This window comes from Panthera tigris, chromosome A2, assembly GCF_018350195.1.
Source record: "Panthera tigris isolate Pti1 chromosome A2, P.tigris_Pti1_mat1.1, whole genome shotgun sequence".
Classification (NCBI taxonomy): domain Eukaryota; kingdom Metazoa; phylum Chordata; class Mammalia; order Carnivora; family Felidae; genus Panthera; species Panthera tigris.
Window position 1 is genome coordinate 155,194,439 of NC_056661.1, and position 20,766 is coordinate 155,215,204.

The window sequence follows — 20,766 nt, forward strand, 5'->3', positions numbered from 1 at the left end:
GCAAAATTCGCCAGCTGATCTACAGATTCAACTAAATCCCTATCAAATTCCAGAATTCCAGCTATCTTTCTTCCCCCAGAAATTGACAAGTAAATGCTAAAATTCAGATGAAAGTCTAAGGTACCAAAATTAGCCAAAGCATTTTTAAAAAGAAGAAAGGTGTTAGATAATTCATACTTGCCTATTTTTTTTAACTTTTTAATGTTTTTTTTTTTAATTTATTTTTGAGAGAGGCAGTGACAGAGTGAGAGTGGTTAAGGGAAGAGAGAGAGGGAGACACAGAATCTGAAGCAGGCTCCATGCTCTGAGCTGTCAGCACAGAGCCTGATGCGGGGCTCAAACTCACGAGCTGTGAGACCATGACCCGAGCTGCCGTCGGACACTCAACCGACTGAGCCACCCAGGCATCCCAGTACTTGCCTGTTTCAAAACTTACTGTGAAACTACAGAAATCAATACAGTGTTGTATTGGAAGAGAATACACATTGATCAGTGAAACAGAATCAAGAGTCTTCAAATAAAGCCACACCTTTATGGGGAATTGATTTTAGATAGGAGTGGCAAAACAATTGAATTGAGAAAGAATAGTCTTTTTAACAAATGGTGCTGAGGAAACTGGATATCCAGCGCAAAAGAATGAATTTGCATGACTTCCTCATACCACATATAAAAATTAACTCAACATTGATCAAAGACCTAAATGTAAGAGCTAAAAGTATAAAATTCTTGGAAGAAAACACAAGTGTAAATCCTCCTGACCATGGGATAGGTGATGATTTCTTAAATATGACACCAAAACACAGGCAACCAAGATTAATTGGACTTCAAACTTAAAAAATATTTAAGCTTCAGGGCACCTGGGTAGCTCAGTCGGTTAAGCGTCTGACTTCAGCTCAGGTCATGATCTCGTGGTTCATGGGTTCGAGCCCCATGTTGGGCTCTGTACTGACAGCTCAGAGCCTGGAACCTGCTTCAGATTCTGGGTCTCCCTCTATCTCTGCCCCTCCCCCACTTGTGCTGTCCCTCTCTCTCTCTCTCTCTCTCAAAAATAAATATACATAAAAAAATTTGGGCTTCAAAGAACACTCTCAAGAAAGCTTAAGTCACCCCCCAAAATAAGATAAATATTTGCAAATCATGTACCTTGCAAGGGACTTGCATCCAGAAAATCTTGAAAATTATATATTCTGGATACAAGTCCCTTATTTGGGTATTATTCATAATCGCCAAAAAATGGAAACAATTTGAATGTTCATCAACTGGTCAATTAACAAAATGTGGTGTATGCATACAATGGAACATTATTCGATCATAAAAAGGAATGGAGTTCTGATACATGCTGTAACATAGATGAACCTTGAAAAAAATGCTATGTGAAAGAAGCTAAGCACAAAAAGGCGCATAACATTCCATTTATATAAAAGTCCAGAAGAGGTAAACCTCAGAGACAAAAAGTAGACTAACGGTTGCCATGGGCTGAAGAAAGGAGTGAATGCACAGTGACTTCTAATTGGTACAGGGTTTCTTTGGGGATGATGACAGTGTTCCAGAATGATATGGCATTATTGTTTGCACCGGTTAATAAACACTAAAAGCCATTGAATTTTACATTTTGAAATGGTGAAATTTACGGTACATGAATTACTATCTCAATTTAAAAAAAGATCTGGAAGCTGAACTTAAAAAGATTCAAATATTGTAGGTTGAATGTCAGGGGAAAAGCATATTTTCAAGAGATACCCTCGTGAATAGAGGAACGTGTTGTATAATTTGCATTGTGTACCAACTTGTTTGATGAATTTGTGAATCTTCTAAAATTATAAAACATTTTATAAACTTCTCAGTAAATGCACTCTTTAAGTGGCCAAAGAAATTAACTGACTATGAGGTGCATAATAATATAGATGAGTCTCAAATAATTACAGTGTTGGAAATAAGCCAGACACAAACAAAAACATACTATTTTATTCCATTTATATGAACAACTAGAAAATGCAAGCAAATCTATATTGACAGAAAGCAGATCGGTGGTTGCCTAGGGATGGGACAGGTGTGGGAAGGATCGGGAGGGAAGGATTAAAACGTGATAGAAAGAAACTTTTTGGGGTGATGGATATGTTCACTATCCTGATTGTGGTGATGGTCCCCTGTTATCATACATACATCAAAACTTTTTAAATGTGTGCAGTTGATTTGTATGTCAATTATACCTCAATAAAGCTGTTTTTAATTGGGTTGTAATTGACATAAAACATTATGTAAGCTTAAGATGTACAGTATATTGATTGGATACATTTATATATCATAGCATGATTATCACCATTGTGCTCCTTAACACCTCTATCACGTCACCTAATTACTATTTCTTTTTGTGGTGAACACAATTAAGATCCAGCGTCTTAGCCACTTTGAAGTTTATAATAGTAATAACAGGAAAGGGAATCCAAAAGTGTTCGACGAAGTGTCTAAGCCAATAATTTACCTGCTTGAACAGATGAGTGAACTTAAATGGCATTTTCTATTCTGCATTAATTTTTGCTACTGACCTGTCTGTAGTTTAGCCAATTTTTACCCTCTTAAGAAGTGCTCTCTCAGTTGAAGGCAGGGACACATTATGAAGGCTTTAAATTGGAGGAAATGAGGCTTTAGCCCCTGGGATGAATTTTTAGCCTTTGCATGCTCCACGGGGAGGGAAGAGACCTACAGTTTTGCCAGAAGAGCCAAGTTTGAAGGTCTGGAAGTTTGACCAGGTAAGTTCCACGTGCCAAAGGCGATTACATACGCTGCAGCGGTCGTCCCGCAGCCTCCAGAGCTGCTGAGCTGGGTGTTGGCCCTGCCACCGTCGACCATAGTCTCACCATGACTCTTCGGGACACCAGGACCACTGCATTGTAACTCCTCACATCCCAACACACAATTTATTGCTTGCATTCGTTGACTCTCATTATGATGACTGATTGGTAGGGAAGACCAAAGGGGAAAGGTTTGGTCTGGAACATGCAGTAATGAACAGGAGACTCAACACGTCTCCAAAGGCAAGGGGGAAAAAAGCAAAACATGAACTATGGGGACCTCATCAAGATAAAATCTTCTGCCCTGCAAAGGAAACAATCAACAAAAGTAAAAGGCAACCGATGGAATGGGAGAAGATATTTGCAAATGACGTATCAGATAAAGGGTTAGTATCCAAAATCTATAAAAAACTCACCAAACTCAACACCCAAAAAACAAATAATCCAGTGGAGGAATGGGCAGAAGAGATGAATAGACACTTTTCCAAAGGAGACATCCAGAGGGCCAACAGACACGTGAAAAGATGCTCAACATCACTCATCATCAGCGAAATGCAAATCAAAACCACATTGAGATACCACCTCACATCAGTCAGAGTGGCTAAAAATAACAACTCAGGAAATAACAGATGTTGGCGAGGATGCGGAGGATTGGGAACCCTCTTGCACTGTTGGTGGGAATGCAAACTGGGGCAGCTGCTCTGGAAAACAGTGTGGAGGTTTCTCAAAAAATTAAAAATAGAATTACCCTACAACCCAGCAATAAGGAGTGCTGATGCATAGGGGCACTTGTACCCCAATGTTTATAGCAGTGCTTTCAACAACAGCCAAATTATGGAAAGAGCCTAAATGTCCAACAACTGGTGAATGGATAAAGAATATGTGGTTTATCAATTTGACAATAAATTTCATATCCAAAAAAGGCATAAATACAAAAAAAAAGAATATGTGGTTATATATACAATGGAATACTATTTGGCAATGAGAAAGAATGAAATCCTGCCATTTGCAGCAAAGTGGATGGAACTGTAGGGTATTATTCTAAGTGAAATAAGTCAGTCAGAGAAAGACAGATATCATAGGTTTTCACTCATATGTAGAACTTGAGAAACTTAACAGAAGACCATGGGGGAGGGGAAAGAGAAAAAGTAGTTTCAAACAGAGAGGGAGGCAAACCATACGAGACTCTTAAATACAGAGAACAAACTGAGGGTTGATGGGGGAGTAGGGAAGAGGGGAAAATGGGTGATGGGCACTGAGGAAGGCACTTGTTGGGATGAGCACCGGGTGTTGCATGTAAGCAATGAATCATGGGAATCTAGCCCCGAAGCCAAGAGCGCACTGTATACACTGTATGTTAGCTAACTTGACAATAAATTATATTAAAAAAAAAAAAAAGGGAATGGTGAGTCACCTGCTCCTTATCTAACCCTTTCTATTGGGTTTGAGCCAAGAGAGAGGGAAAACTGGTAACTAGCAGCTGACGGAACCGTTCACAAGTTCCTTGGTGAGATTCTGCACACAGGCAGAGCTTCCTTTGAGCCCTAAGTAACAAGGACACCTCATCGATGAGGAGGAGACAACTCATTCCCCCACATCTGTGTCAACTCCACCACTGCCCTAGCTGACTGAGGATAAGTGTCTAACAGCACCCAGGAAGAGACCCTTCAGACTGGGCGTGGGTGTTTAGTGTGGGGCATTTTCATCAATAGCATTAGTGAACAATAGGAGTATCTCCAAGAAAAATCACTGAGGTGCTTCTAAGTGGTGATGGCAGCTGTATTTTGATTCAAGTGTACATTTTGGGAAGCCTACTAACTACTTACCAAAATAATGGAGACCCTTTGAGGGAGGACTTGGGACCCTGCTGTCAATAAGAGAAGGTCATAAACCACTGTGATTTGGACACTAAACATTAAGATGATCTTATTCATTACTCAAAGCCTGGAGTATCCTAGGTGTACAGATTTTATCTCCTCATCGATACAGGGAGCCTGTACATTCTGATAGGGTGGGCTGTGCCTTACTCTTCCTTTCACTATGCCTAGAACAAAGAAGGTTTTCACATAATTTTTATTTAACCGTGCAGGTTAGGAAAGAAGGACAGAAGAATGGAAGGAAGGAAGGAAGATCCCTCAAAATCAGGCATCCCATCCATGATTAAGGAGAATAATGCAGATAGATAAATAGAATCGGGGGACACAAGGTCAGAGGGAGAACTAATGGCTCTTCTTTGAATTGCTTACATCAAAAATTCAGGCAGAACAACAAAAGATGAGAAAAGTGAGTGGAGCACCTGGGTGGCTCTGTCCGTTAAGCGTCTGGCTCTTGATTATGGCTCAGGTCATGATCTCATGGTTTGTGAGATCGAGCCCCGCATCGGGCTCTGCGCTGACAGCATGGAGCCTGCTTGGGATTCTTTCTCTCCTTCTCTCTCTGCCTGTCCCCCTACTCACACACTCTCTCTCAAAATAAATAAATAAACATTTTTTTTTAAAAAAGAAAAAGAAAACTGAGTTATAAACCATAAAACAAGGTTCCCTGAAGATGTTTGCAACCATTGCTTAGCTGAGGGGGAGGAGGAAAGAAGGAACCAGAATCAAATCGTTTCCTGCCTCTAATTTTTTCCCAGCAACCCTGGCTTCCACTTCCGTGTTTCTCAACGTGTGTAACTAGACATCATACCTGGTCACTGCCTCTACTCAACAACAGAAAATGAAGGGATGATATGAGCCAATGAAAGAAAATAAAGGAACTCAAGATAAGAAGTAGAGAGGGGAGTGGTAAAAATGTTTCGGAAGGCCAGGGGACCAATCACGAAGGTGTTTATCACTCCACATACCTGCGCAACGCTGTCCCCGTAGTAACACATACTAGGCCAGGATGTGTTTACAGTAAAGAAAAAAAGATGTCTCATTCAAGTGACGTACAAGATTAGGTCCAGAGACAACAGGCTCCCCGGAAATGGTGACTTCACAGGAAGACCCGCCTCAGACGAGGGGGCTTTGAAGTCTAACTCCCTGGGCTAATACAGTGAGCATCCCTCCTGGGCCATGCCTGTGGGTCCTCTTCATGCCTTCTCTGCCATGCACACCAGACTCCTCTGCTGGGTAGTTTTCTGGCTCCTGCGGGCAGGTGAGCTCTGGGCTAACAGATCAGCATCACTGGGCTTTGTGGCTCTCTGTGTCTCAAATAGGCCCTGGACCTTCATGTTGCCCAAAGATTTTCTGAAAGATTTTCCGATTTTTTTGACATCTAAATGAAAACAAATAATTGCCTCATGGCACGAAAAGCAAAATTCATGTGAGTTATCACTCGAACACGGGAGACTTAAAAGATATTCGCACTCGCCTCGGGTTGCTGCATTGCCAAGCACTCACTTCCTCCGCCATTATGACCCTGTCTCATGTAACCTCTTCTCCTCCGAGGTCCCATGAATGCTGGCGTCACCCAGAACCCAGAACACCTGGTCAGAGGGACAGGACAAGAAGCAACGCTGAGATGCAGCCCAGAGAAAGAACACGATTATGTTTACTGGTATCAGCAGCTCCCGGGAGAAGGTCTGAAATTCATGGTTTACCTCCAGAAGGAAAATATCATAGATGACTCCGGAATGCCGACAAAACGCTTTTCTGCTGAATTTCCCAAAGAGGGACCCAGCGTCTTAAAGATCCGGCTGGCAGAGTTGGGAGACTCTGCAGTGTACTTCTGTGCCAGCTCCTTACCCACATCAATGCAGAGTCCCATCCTGTCAATGCAGGAACACCCTCCAGGCCCCGCCCCAGAAACAGCCACGGGCTGGGGAAGGGAAGGGCGCGTGTAGTTGGATTAATGAACATATTCGCTAGAAAGCATTTTGCAGGGCGAGCATGGAAATAGGGGATGGTGGTGGAAGTATCACGAGACATCCCAGCCCATGCTCAGGAACTAAGACTGTCACCAGAAAAAGGTAAAGATTTTTAAAACCGGACATGATTTTTCAGGTTAGATATTTAGGGAGCAAAAGTTCTCTTTTCTTCACTTTATACTCTATTTCAAGTTCTCTACTGCAAGCTTTAAATAGAGAATTTCATTTAATCATCTAAGACAATCAGACAAAGGAAATATTTTTGTCTTTTGCAACATGAGCAAAAAGCAAATGCGGTTTCACAAGTTCATTTTTCTTCCGCAAGCTCAAAAGAGAGAAGAAAGATACAAACCCAGGTTGTCTGGCTCAGGGTGCAGTGAGCCAATCGGAGAGAGACTCTGGCCGCACCCTTGGCCCTGCCCGCCCACTCAGGCAGGCTGAACACAGTTTGGGGAGGGAGGTCCCAGGGGGTGCAAATGCTTCAGGTCCCCTGTCTGTCTCCTCATCTGCAAAGTTAGAGACCCCGTCCAGAATACCTCTGGGATCCTTTCCAATTATCCATTCCAGCCTTCTGACAACTTCTGCATTTTAAGCCAGGGGGATCCCCAGAGCTAAGTTTCTATCCTCATTTGTCTTCCAACAGGTGCTTAGCACTCCAGGGAGCCCCCTCTCCCATCATGGGTCACCAGGTGATCTGTTGTGTGGCTCTTTGTCTCCTCGGAGCAGGTGAGTCCTGGGGTCAGGGAGCAAATTCCTGTCCCAAAGGTGCTAAGCTCCAGATCTAAGTCCTTCTACCCATGACAGCAGCATTAGGCACCCTCCTGGGCTGTGTTTCTAGAGCCTCTCTTTCTTCTATAGGCACAGCAGATGGTAGAATCACTCAGACCCCAAAATACCTGATCAGAGAGGAAGGACAAGGCGTGACTCTGGAATGTGAACAGGACTTTGATCACGACTCCATGTACTGGTACCGACAGGACCCAGGGCAAGGGCTGAGACTGCTTTACCGCTCACAAGTAGTAACTGATGTTCAGAAAGAAGACATACCTGAAGGCTACAGTGTCTCTCGAGACAAGAAGCCATTCTTTCCTCTCACTGTGACATCGACGAAAAAGAACCAGACAGCTCTGTGTCTCTGTGCCAGCAGTAGAGACACAGTGAAGTACAGCCACCTCCTCTCTACGCAGAAGTGCGTCTCAAGCCCTGCTTCCCCACCAGGTGGCAGGGTCTTTCTGTGTTCAGTGCCCTCACCTCCCTGCTTTCTTCCACTTTCACCAGACGCTCAAAGCAGCTGCTGCCATTAACGTGCTTCGCGGAATGACAAGACACCTCAGTGATCCACTAAGTTGGTTTTTGAAATTACGTCTATATCTTTTTGTATCTGTATCAGAGAGGGACAGAACAGAGAGAGGGAGAGAAAGTAGGAGGAGGAGGACGGGGGTGGGGAGGCGGAAAGAGAATAGACAAAAGAAAAAAGATGTTAATTTTACATCCTGGCTCTTCTTACCAAATACTAGAAAACACGAATGAACAGAAAATTGTCTCTTCCTTCAGAATAATAAAAGCCAAGGAGGGAGAAAGAGGAATAGAAGACAAAGTGGTCAAGTTTCATATAATGTGTGTTTTAATCAGAGATGTCAGTGGGCTATGGGAAGTAACATGGCCGATTTTGGTGACACCAGGAAGGGCTTCAAAAAGAATGCAAAACCATGAGATGAAACTTCAACGATGAGTAGAATTTCATGAGGTAGAAAAGCACCAACAGTGACAGGCTTAGGGAACTGGCAGGAGGGAGTGATGAGCTAAAGTCAGGAGTGAAGATGGTCACCTCCACCCCCAGAACATGGCAACAGGAGATGATTTGGAGGAATGAGTGGAGCGAGGGTGTTAAGAGAGTTGAGTTTCTATTTCCAGTGGGCCTTCTTTGGATACCTGCATAGAAATACCTAGTAAGCCCCTGTAAATGTACACCTGGCACTTGAGAGAGACAGTTGGACTTGAGAGAAATATTTGCATGATTAATCATCAGACAGGAGGTCAGTATTAGTTTACAAATGCTCTTTATGTTGTCTGTATGGTTTCTCCCTCTGTGGTCTGACACAAATCTATCAAATTAAAAGGCTAATGGTGTTAGTTCTTAGGACTTCATTTGTTTACAAATATTTATTTGATCACATAATTCCGCTTGCAGAAATGAATGACAGTTTATATTGTTCAGACTGTCCCTTCCATTGCATGTAACTAAAAATGCTGGATGAAATATATTCTTAATTATTCTTGGAAGCAGTTAAGAACCTTAGTCTGTTCTCCTGAAAGGCCCTGTATTTCCCAGGACAAGCAATTTCTGGGAAGATGTGGGGAGTCCCTGACCATTACATATAAGCCTGGGCTTCATGCATTTTATTTGGTTTCATTTCTGAATTGTTAACCTTGGATTTCTTCTCTCATGTATTCTGTGGAAGCTTGCCTCACACAGAAGCCAAAATACTGAGGAAACAGAAATGGGAAAGAGACACTAACCTACGAATAGGATTTACAACCCTGAAATATGGTGTGATGAACACTAGCCCTCATTGCAACTAATGTCCTTGGACCATAGTAAAGAAACCATCCGAAACGGGATGGATCTAAGATGCTTTACTTTGTCCAGACCATGTTCATTGATACCTTCCGACAATAATTTCCTGAGCAGGCTGATACAGTCATGGACCAGTAGGAGACACAGCCCCTGGAGTTTGCTCCTCCATGGGTACAAACCATATTCCAGAGGTGATAGAATGGGGTGAGGTTATCTGTCCAATGAAAGAAAGGAAATTAAAGGGAGGACAGTAGGAGACAGACAATCTTGCTTTTCTTTATTATCTTGGATACAACTTGAAAGGATACAGATTTCCTCCTGTCAGTTGACAAATTTAGAAAACAAAGACTTAACAGGATTTTAAAATATCCACTCTAAAACTATTGAACCATTTACCTTTTCAGAGTGATCTTGATACTAAAAAGAACTGCTTCGCTGTGACGTTTCATAATAATTCCTATTATTATTATTATTTCCTCCATTGCCATGACCAAATTGTAAGAGTTATTACATGAAATGGAAGTCAAAAAGTAAAAATATCACTAGGTCTTTCCTTAGCAAGTTTTGAGGAGCCATTATGCCTATTAATGAGGAAGGGCAATTTATATAAAAGTATAATCAAAGAGCTGTAGCATTTCTTGGGAACAGTAAACATAATTTCTGAATTTAAAAATATACTGGAAGCAATCAAAAGTAAATTAGGCTAGCCAGAAAACCAATTTTCTAATTGTATGCACACTCAGGGAATATTCCAGGATTCTGAGGAAATAGAAAAGGATATGGGAGAAAAATAACATCACAACAGCTTTATTCATGATGACTTCAAATGGAAAAACACCCCAACATCTATCAATAATGCAATAGATAAATAGTGCGACATTTATACACTAGAATAAAATATAGCAAAAGAATCAAATATTATTTGCCAAATCATGGCTGAATCTCATCGACCTAACGTCGAACAAAGAGTGCATAGCGTATGAAGTTAAGGTAGTGGCTGCATGTGGAGGCATTTTTAATTTTCTTAGAGGGAAGCATGAGAGAGGTTTCTGGGGTTCCAAAAATGTCCTATATCTTGATCTGGCTGGTAGTTATCTGAGTGCATTCATTCTGAAATTCAAGAAGCTGTACACTTAAGATTTGTGCAGTCTACTATATGGATTATATATCTCCCTTTAAAAGCTTAGAAAAACAACCACTGCCACCACCCCAAAATGTACTGACTTAAAACACATATATAGTCTCTCTCATGGTTCTGTGGGTTGAATGGGCTCTTCTAGGCAGTGCCCACTTGGGGGCTCTCATGTAATGACAGACAGATAGTCACTGGGGCTGGAGATACTTGAAGGCTCAGCCAGGCTGGACATCCCAGGTGGCTTCCTGATGCCCATGTCTGATACCTCACCTGGGACGGCTGGAGCAGCTGTAGACCACCCAGCATGTCTCTTTTCTCCACAGAGCCCTTCAATGCGGTTAGGTAGGTTTCGTCACCGCACGGTGGCCTCGGGGTAGTTAAAACTATTACATACTGGCTGGTTTCCCCAAGAGTGAGCATTCAAGAGACCCAGGTGGAATCTATAAAGCCACATATGAAAATCATACAGTGTCCCTTCCCCCACATTCAAGTCAGCCCAGATCTTTACAGGAATGGGAATGCTGGGAAGGATGGTTCTTCTGGGTGCCATCTTTGAGAAGTAGCTACCAGAATGTAATAAATTGGTACTGCTAATCCTGTTCCTCACTGCTTTTAGACCAATGATGACTTCAGAGTATAATGACAGCTACTTCATTTGCAAATATTTTTCTTGAGGTCAACTCTAATCAAGAGCTATAACACAAAGTTCTGGGAAATGCATTTCTTCCACAGTTCAGTTGATGATGAGTATGAAACACCATAGATATATACCTGATGGCTGCTGGTCCTCAAGAAGAGTAGAAAGAGTTTCTTCTGATCCAGGGGCCTCCAGACACTTCATCCCTTATACATCATAATGTTGTGCAGACGTAATACATTACAAGGCACATTCACCTACTCTTTGCAGAAAAAGTACAGTTATGGTGAAAAGCGGCCTCATCATAATGCGGTCTGCCCCCACCATGAAAAAAATACAGCCACAAGAGCATGTCAGATGCCCTTTAATACATACATCAGTATTTTGCACATAGTAATCTTTAGTACACAATATTATATTCACTATGATAAAAATCTATGTCACTATGCTACAAACATAATTTGTTGGATCAAGCCTAATCCCACCTTCCTTAGTTACTCACTCTAGATATACAGAACTACATATTCATGAAGCAAAACTGGGAGGTTGTTATAAGAATAAAAGTATAATGTTTTGGAGAAAAATCTTCAGTTGCTTTGAAATTGCTATACATTTCTAAGCAAGAGCCATTTAAATAAATATTCCAGCATGTTCAAAGCAGAAATAATTCCCTAAATCTCCTACAACCTATTTCCATTGGCCAATACTTAGCCTATGACCTGTATCATGGGGAAATAGCTGTAAACAAATTATCCTCGTAGGCTTCACAGTGATTTACACAGAGATGTGCAAACTACGATAAATAGCTATGTTTAGTATTAAGACCATCCATATGACGGCGACCAGCATGAGATAGTCGTGAAATAAATACTTCATTTAGAAGATGAGAAATTGTCTTTATCATCAGTATGAAGAAACATTGAACTTATAGCCTAGAATTTCTGATGCTCACTCATGATTGTTTATCACCACGATTGTTAGTGACTAACAATCATCAGTTGTCTGACTTACTTTGAGGATATGTTACAGAAGTAAAGAATAGGCGATAATTCCTTTTAATGCACAAACACACAGCTTTTTTCATGAGTAAAGCTAAGAAACTTCTTTAAGTCAATTCAATGATCTGGGTCTTAGCGCATGTTCTATAAAGTTAGGAGTAGAATTAGAACATCTGAGGCCCCTTTCAGCTCTTTGATGGATCCTGCATCACTGGAAAAAAACATCACCACGAGAGGGCAGATTGGAGCATCTTCAGGAATATGTAAGCAGTGGTCCATCCTTCTAGGGGTGGAGAAAGGGAGAATGAGATACAGTGAGAGAGGTGTGATATGAGGCCAGTATCTGAAGATGCTCATGCTTCTGCTGCTCCTGGGGCCCAGTATGAGCCTTACAATCTGAGTAGTTGGGGCAAGTGTGCGTGTGTGTGTGTGTGTGTGTGTAATGGCATGAGTGGAGCAGTAGGCAGAGGTTGTGGATTATTTTATGCAGATCAAAATGAGGGGGGACATTCTTGCTCTCTGGAGGTATGAAGGGAAAGGTGAGAAGTCACCAGGCAGGGGAGGTGGGGGATTATGGTCCTAGGGGGTCTAACAGGAAGATTTCACAGAACAGCAGGAATCTCTGGGTGCCGTGAGTTTTCCGCCTGTGGTACAGGCCTCCTTCACCTCTTTGACCTCTGTGTCAGCAGGTTCTGGGCTTGGTGCTCTCGTCTCTCAGGATCCAAGGACAGCTGTCTGTAAGAGTGGAACCTCTGTGATGATCAAGTGCCATTCGGTGGGCATTCAAGCCACAACTGTGTTTTGGTATCGTCAGTTCCCGGAACAGGGTCTCACGCTGATGGCAACTTCTAATGTGGACTCCAAAGCTGCATATGAACAAGGTTTCTCTGAGACCGAGTTTTCCATTAGCCATCCAAATACAACATTTTCATCTCTGACGGTGATGAGTGTGAAACCTGCAGACAGCAGCCTCTACTTCTGCAGTGCTAGTAACACAGCGCTGGGCAGAGACCAGAGACCCAGACAAGAACCCTGTCAACAGCCACCCTCTTCCCCACCTCACCGAACTCCTGGAGCCTTGTGGAAGGAATTGCGGAGAGAAAAAAACCACAGCTTTTCTGACTGAGACATCTGTGAGCTTGTGTGTGTGTGTGTGTGTGTGAGAAAGAGAGAGAGAGAGAGAATATCTGAGTATGGAGTTGTTTCATAACTAGCAAGATGGAAACAGAGCTGGGCCTATAAAGTGGCCAAGCTACATAGAAATGCCCCTGGGCTAAAAGCTATAAAACCTAGGTATTTTTCCTGACTGTCCAACACACACACACACACACACACACACACACACACTCCACAGAGGCACAACACTGCCCAGCAATGGAGACATCACTGGGAGAACTTCACAGGCTTCTAGGAAGTCAGGGTTCCTTAAGTCTCCCATATCCTTGGATGCGCCCATTCTGAGCGTCCATTTCCTATCTTATACATGAAAGACTTTCCAGGTTATGAGTCTACTGGCTCTGTAATTCAACATCCCACAAACATAATTTCCAGAAGTAGTTTACAGGAGTCTCAAGCCAGTGGCTACAGCACATGCCCTACCTCAGGCGTGGCAGTGAGCAGTTGATAGGCTCCTACCTATCACAACCTCCTACCACTGTGGTCGCTCCTCCATTCTGGAATATGGAAAGCAGTCTGACTACTTCTGACTGACCAATGTCCATTTAAAACTTTCTCTAAATATCCGAGTGTCATCTGTAATCTACTCTCTGGTGCCATTTAAAAAAATCAACTAAGGGGGTACCTGGGTAGCTCAGTCGGTTAAGCATCCAACTTCAGCTTGGGTCATGATCTCACAGTTTGTGAGTTCGATCCCTGCATCAGACTCTGTGCTGACTCTCAGAGCCTGGAGCCTGCTTCAGATTCTGTGTCTCCCTCTCTCTCTGTCCCTCCCCTGCTCATGCTCTGTCTCTCTCAAAAATAAATAAACATTAAAAAATTTTTTTAATCAGTTAAGATTCTTTTATTTTTTCTAAGAAAAATGGACTATGGCTAATTTACTCCAGGTGACTCTTGATCAGTTACTCCCTTGAGAATTTGAAGCCCCTGATTTTATAGATTTGATGATTATCCTCCTTTTAAGAAAAGGTATAAGAAAAAAACATTAAATATTGTTCCTAATATCAAGATCCATGAGTCCTTTTAGCCGGACACATTGTTTTCTCCTTATAAGAATATAGGGCAAAAAGAAAATGCTTTACAAGATCCTTTGAAAGACCCCAGTCTAAATTATTTTTGAGGAACATATTTGTAGTCATTCTGAAAGCATAGAGTCATAAAATAAACCACTTCAAATAACTAATGAAATTAAGATTAGATGCTATGGTTGTCATTTTTCCTTGCTCCAAAAATGTTCATAAAAACAATCAAAATAACATCCACCTTCGAAGCTGTTACTTGATTGTAAGTAAAACCTCTGGATTCACTATCCCCAAAGGGGTGTGGGTAGAGAGGGCTCAGACTTTTGAAATTGATCCTCTTACAAGCAGAGGGCTGAAACCAGGATGGACAACAAGTGAGTGTCTTGGGTAGAAATCGAAAAGCCAGTAGAAAATCTCTTAGACAGTTTTAAGATTCTTGTAAAAAACTTCCAATTCACTGTTTGCCTCTTATAAGCAGAGGGCTGAAAACAGGATAGACAACAAGTGAGTGTCTTGGGTAGAAATTGAAAAGCCAGTAGAAAATCTCTTAGACAGTTTTAAGATTCTTGTAAAAAACTTCCAGTTCACTGTTTGAAAGGAAAGCAAGCGTTTTATTCTGATATAGTCCCACTTGTCTATTTTTTGCTTTTGTTGTCAGTGCCTTTAGGGTGATAAAAAAATCATCGCCGAGACCATAGTCAACAAGTTTTCCTGTGTTTTCTTCTAGAAGTTTTACAGTTCCAGATCTTATGTTTAAGTCTTTGATCAATTTTAAATTGATTTTTTTGTGCTTTGTACAAGATAGGGGTCCATTTTCATTCATTTGCATGTGGATATCCACTTTTGCCAACACCATTTGTTGAAGAGACTGTCCTTTCCCACTATGGCACCCTTGTCGAAGGTCAAGGTAGGTTTATTTCTGGGCTTTCTATTCCGTTTCACTGGTCTATATGTCTGTCTTTATGTCAGTATCATACCCTTTTAATTATTATAGCTTTGGTGCTCACTTCGGCAGCACATATACTAATTACTATAGCTTTGTATGGAATTGGAGAAAATATTTGCAAACCACATACCTGATAAAATGTTAGTATCTAAAAATGTATAAGAAACTCCTACAACTCAATAGCAAATTGAAAAATAATAAATAATAATAATTTTAAAATTGCCGAAGGACTTGAATAAGCATTCCTCAAGACATGTAAATGGACAGCAGTTAGATCAAAAGGTGCTCACGAAAGACCATTCATCATCAGGGGAATGCAAGTCAAAACCAAAATGAGATATCACTTCCCATGGCTATTATCAAAGGAACGAAGATAAGTATTGGTGAGGATGTGGAGAAACTGGAACCCTCCTACACTATATGATGGGGCTGCTATGGAAAACAATATGGAGGTTCCACCAAAAATTTAAAGAAAATTTTTTAATTAGAAAAGAAACTTAAACACTACCACCCAACAAATTCCTCTTCTGAGTATTTAGCTAAAAGAACTGAAATCAGGATCTTGAAGAGGTATCTGCACCCCCATTATTCACAACAGCCAAAATATGGAAGCAACGCAAATGACCATCAATAGGCAAATGGATAAAGAAATGTGGTGTATACATATCATAGAATATTATTGAACCTTAAAAAAGAAGGCAATCTTGCCATTTGCAACAACATGGATGTTGTTGGAGAGCAAAGCCAGGTGAAATGAGCCAGACACAGAGAGATGAGTAAAGCATGACTCCACTTATATGAAGTATCCAAAGTAGTTAAACTCCCAGGAGCAGAAAGTAGAATGGTGATTGCCAAGGTCTATGGGAAGAAGGAAATGGGGATTTGTTGGACTGATATAAAATTCAGTTATGCAAGATGGAGACTTGCTCGAGATCTGCTATTCACACAGTTGTACAACGTAGTGCCTATCCTTACCAATGTTGTGTTGTGCACTTCAAACTTTGTTAAGAAGGTAAGTCCCATGTTAACTGTTCTTGCCACCAAAACACAAACACACACACACACACACACACACACACACAAAACAAAGGGATAAAGGGAAACTTTTGGAGCTAACACATACATCTGTTACTTTCATTGTGGTGCTGGATTCGTGGGTGTATGCCTATCTCCAAACTCATTAAACTCTATACATTTTATATGTGCAGCTCTCTGTGCATCAATGATGTCTCAATAAAGCTGTTCAAAAATAAAAGGAAAGTAAATCCGAGACAGGAGGAAAGGGCCCCTTTTCTAACCCACTAACTTAACTTATTAAAGGGAATTGGTTGCTTGCCTGGATGCCCTGATGGGCTCAGAAGATGAGAAAAGAGACAACTGACTGCAGTTTAATGAGAACAGAAACCCTAGCCCCGTGTTCCTAAGCAACAGGAGCTCATACATCTTCTTTCTGAAAGAAGCATAAAAAGCCTCAGCAACCACTACCTCCTGTCTAGGTTAAAGTTTCAAAGTCATGGGAAAAAAATATGTGTTGCGATCCGGTGTCTCTGCCCTTGTATCAGTCAGGCACGGGCAGGGTATTGTGTGGACCCAGGTGTCTCTGCCTATGACACAGGGAGACCTAACAGAGCCACAGAGCAGATTCTAGAGGACGTCGTGTTTAAGACGACATCCTAAAGATGAGCCGGAGTTAATTAAGTGGAACTGGGGATAATGAACCGACAGGCATGCCTGGAAGAGTCGGTGCAACATTTTTCAGCTAGGAAAGCAATTGGTGTAATTAATGAAAGGTGCAGTTAGTAGGGAGGCATGAGCAAAGAGGGAGGAAGAGGGTGAGTACAAGATGAGACGGGAGAGAGCTAAAACTTTGGGACATTTAGCAAAACTGGAAGAATGAAAGCATACGATCCTTGATGATGGAATGTACAAAGAGAAGAGAATCTAGGACAGAAACTGAAGGAGCACTCGCACTTAAATGGCGGCTAGAAAAGGTTGAGAAGGCAAATTATACCAATAAAGCATCAAACAATATTAGATTAATAACTGAGTAAATGTGTAGCAATTACTAGTAACAATTCTGTGCGGTATGGAGGCAGGCTACCACACCAAGGGCTGCTTGGGTCCTAGTCCCCCTCTAATACTGGAGGTGCTTGGCTGCTGCTTCACAACGTGGAACCGGCAACCCCCCACTCACCTCCTGGCAGGTGAAGGCAGGGAGGGATCAGAGGTCGGCTGACGAATTTGCCCCTTTGACCACTAGGGGGTGATGTGGGTCTTCTTGTAAAATAACCTCCAATGCCTAAGGAGCAAGCATAGATCTTCCTCCATCTAAGAAGCTGTCGGATACTTTTGGTACCTCAGGTGAGGTACTTTCGGTGCTGGTTGGAAGAATATCCTGGTGATTTGCAGGATATTAGAAGCAGAAAATTTAAAAATCTGAAGTAAGTGGAGGTACGTACCATGAAAATAAATAAGTAAACCCAAAAGGAATAGTGTTCCAGTTTCCGCAGTATCATCATCAATGCAGCACTAATTAAAATCACAAGATTGCCCTGCCAATACTCTGGTTTCTCTTCAGATCATATAACTCTCTTGCTTTTTACAAAAGATTGCCCCACCAATCACCCAACTATTTTATAACTTAATATAATGGGAAAGGCATAAATAAATAGACAAATTGAAATAGGAAGACTTGGGGTGCCTGGGTGGCTCAGTTAAGCGTTGGACTTCAGCTGAGGTTATGATCTCATGGCTTGTGGGTTCAAGCCCCATGTCAGGCTCTGTGCCAACAGTTCAGAGCCTGGAGCCTGCTTTGGATTCTGTGTCTCTGTCTCTCTCTGCCCCTCCCCCACTCGTGCCCTCTCTCTCAAAAATAAACATTTAAAAAAAGAAAATAATATGAAGATTAAATGCCTATAAGGCACTTAATATATGACAGCCATCATTGTGGGAATATAAGGGAATGATGGAATAGACAGTAAGTTATTCTAGAATAAGTGGTTATCCATGGAAGGGAAGATGAATTGAAACCCTTGTTTACAACGTAAGCAAAAATAAGTTCTAGATGAATTAAACACTTAAATTAAAAATTCTAAATGCTCATTGTTTTGGTACATAAAATGGGAGTGTATCTTTATGAACTTAGGTTATGGGAGCAATTTTAATAAAAAATTTAAAAATGTATGCCCCCCCCCAAAAAAAGAATGATAGACTCTACCAAATTAAGAAATTCAACCAAAAAAAATCATAAAGAGAATGAAAACACAAGCCACAGATTGAGATATTAATGACATATATAACTGACAAAGGTTTGGTTCCCAGAATATACAAAGAACTGTTACAAATAAATAATAGCTAGTCAACCACAAAGAAATATGAGCAAAGAGCCATTTACAGAAAACACTCATGGTCTAGAAATATAAAAAATATACTCAACTTCCTTAGCAATCAGAAAGATGCCAAATGGAAGTGTAGCGGGATCCATTTTAACCTGACAACATTAAAAGGATATTAACTACTCTTTAAGTCTTGGATGTGGAGAATTTGAAAACACTCACGAACTGTTGATGGGACCATTTATGTGGCTTGACTAATGTGGAAAGCATCTTGCCACATTATGTAAGTGACATGGACACTTTAAGGCTCAGTCTTCAATTCCCAGGTGTAGAGCAAATCCTGCACCGAGATATGCAGGAAAATGTACAAAAATGGAGCACTGTTTGTAGTAGCATTAAAACATAGAACAAACGCTTATTCAAGAATGGATAATGAATTTTAGCAAATGAGTGGAATAGAGTAGAATGCTACATATTAGTGAAAACGAATTATCTAAAATCATATGCATCAACATAGATTAATATCACAGACTTAACGTTGAAGGAAAAAAGAACATGTCACAGAGAAAATATGAACAAAATGATCCCCCTGAGATAAATTTCAAAGACATACAACATTAAATAATCTGTAACGTATAGATGTTTACTTAAGTACTACAAATATGACGAAAGGCCAGAGAATAAAAATATAAACTAAAGGGCAATGGAGACCTGGACATGGTGAGAAAAACAATGACAACTGGAAGAATATAAATTCTTAATCGTAACCCATTTCCTAAGCTGATTGCCTCAGGCGAGAGTAGTCATTCTATTGTTTCCCTAGATGCATCACGCGTTTGTCATAAATATCGTTTTGTATAGTTCAACATTTTTTCATATAAAGTAACTGCTCAGCGATTGTGTAAGTGTGGCAAAACTATGATTGATATACACGACGCTATGTGATTCATTGCCTGAGATGAAAGGGAGAAGGCAAATTGACAAGTTAAAAAGCAAAGAAGTGAATAATGTGTAAGTGACTTTATAAAAAGTAGCAAAAGAACAGAGTCTGGGAAAAAGAAAATGAAAGCAGGTTGAAACTCACCCTAGTGGTTTTCAGCAGCTCTCCCTGCCCTCCCACGTCCTATGAAATATTTTGGACTCGTACACACAGTGGCTGTGAAGGCAACGGCAAGCGATCGCGTCACAAGGAGGTTCTGATGGGGACGGGGAAGCCTTAAAGCAAAGGCCGTGTGCCATTGCTTTTCCCCTGAGCCCACCATGTGCTTCAGACTTCTCTGCTGTGTGGCCCTTTTTTTCTGGGGAGCAGGTAAGCTTCTTGGATTCCGTTTCTGGACTTTCTCCCGTGGCTGTAATATCAGTCTGCCTCCTGGGCTTTTTCTCCAGTTTCTGTCTCTTTCCTCCACAGGCTCCATGGACACCCAGGTCACCCAGAGTCCTAGATACCTGGTCAGAGGGAAGAAACAGACAGCAAAGATGAATTGTATCCCTGTAAAAGGACACAGTTATGTTTATTGGTATCGACGAAAGCTGGAAGAGTTCAAGTTTTTGGCTTACTTACAGAATGAAAATATTCTTGATAAGATAGAGAAGTTTGAAGATCAGTTTTTGGCTCAATGCCCCAAAAACTCACCCTGCAGCCTGGAAATCAAGTCCACTGAGCCAGGGGATTCAGCCCTGTATTTCTGTGCGAGCAGCGAATCCACAGTGCTGAATGTCAGCTTTTCTTAGAACACAAACACATCATGGACCCAGCCCAGGAAATATGTGGTATATTAGGTAGGTAGGAACTAACAGAAACCCAGTGTGGAGGAGCATAAGCCAGAAGGAAAAAACGGTAGACAGCAACTCTAGGTGAGCAGAAAGGGATGTTTAAAACAGCTGATGGGGACAGAAACCCAAGGAGAGAGAAGGAAAGTGTAAAAAAAGGGCTCAGGTTCCCCACTTTGCAGGATATCTGGCAAAGAAAAGAAGGAAAGACCCAAGATACCTTTTTTCCCCATGAATCTGGTGGAGTTTTAACAATCTCTATGAAAATATGTAATTCTGTGCTTTTACCTGGCAAAGGATAATGGGTAGGTCACCCGTCTTTCATGTGAACCCTGACCATTTGGGCCAACACATTTCTTTGAACCAGACCCAGAGACTTATTAGGGTTCATAACTCCTCACAGCTGTCCCTTCCCTAGAAACTTGGTAGGAAACTCAGTAACCCCCTCCTTCCAGAATACTACAATTATGCAACTTTTAAAAGCAACTTTCTTGGGGCATAACATACACACCATAAAATGTATCCATTTT

At 41.4% G+C, this 20,766-nt stretch overlaps 1 long non-coding RNA gene and 1 gene segment (V, D, J or C); one reads left to right on the forward strand and one right to left on the reverse strand.

Moving 5' to 3' along the window:
• Positions 1–5,790: 5,790 nt before the first annotated feature.
• Positions 5,791–6,756, forward strand: LOC122235317. The segment is given in 2 exon segments: positions 5,791–5,927; positions 6,221–6,756. Coding segments are annotated over 2 exon segments (477 nt in total).
• Positions 6,757–12,776: 6,020 nt separating this feature from the next.
• LOC122235320 lies at positions 12,777–20,168 on the reverse strand. Its single transcript, XR_006213379.1, has 4 exons — positions 20,100–20,168; positions 19,551–19,912; positions 17,326–17,526; positions 12,777–12,853 (listed from the first exon to the last, which is right to left on the reverse strand). It is a non-coding gene; the product is annotated as an uncharacterized LOC122235320 (long non-coding RNA).
• Between the last annotated feature and the right edge of the window lie 598 nt (positions 20,169–20,766).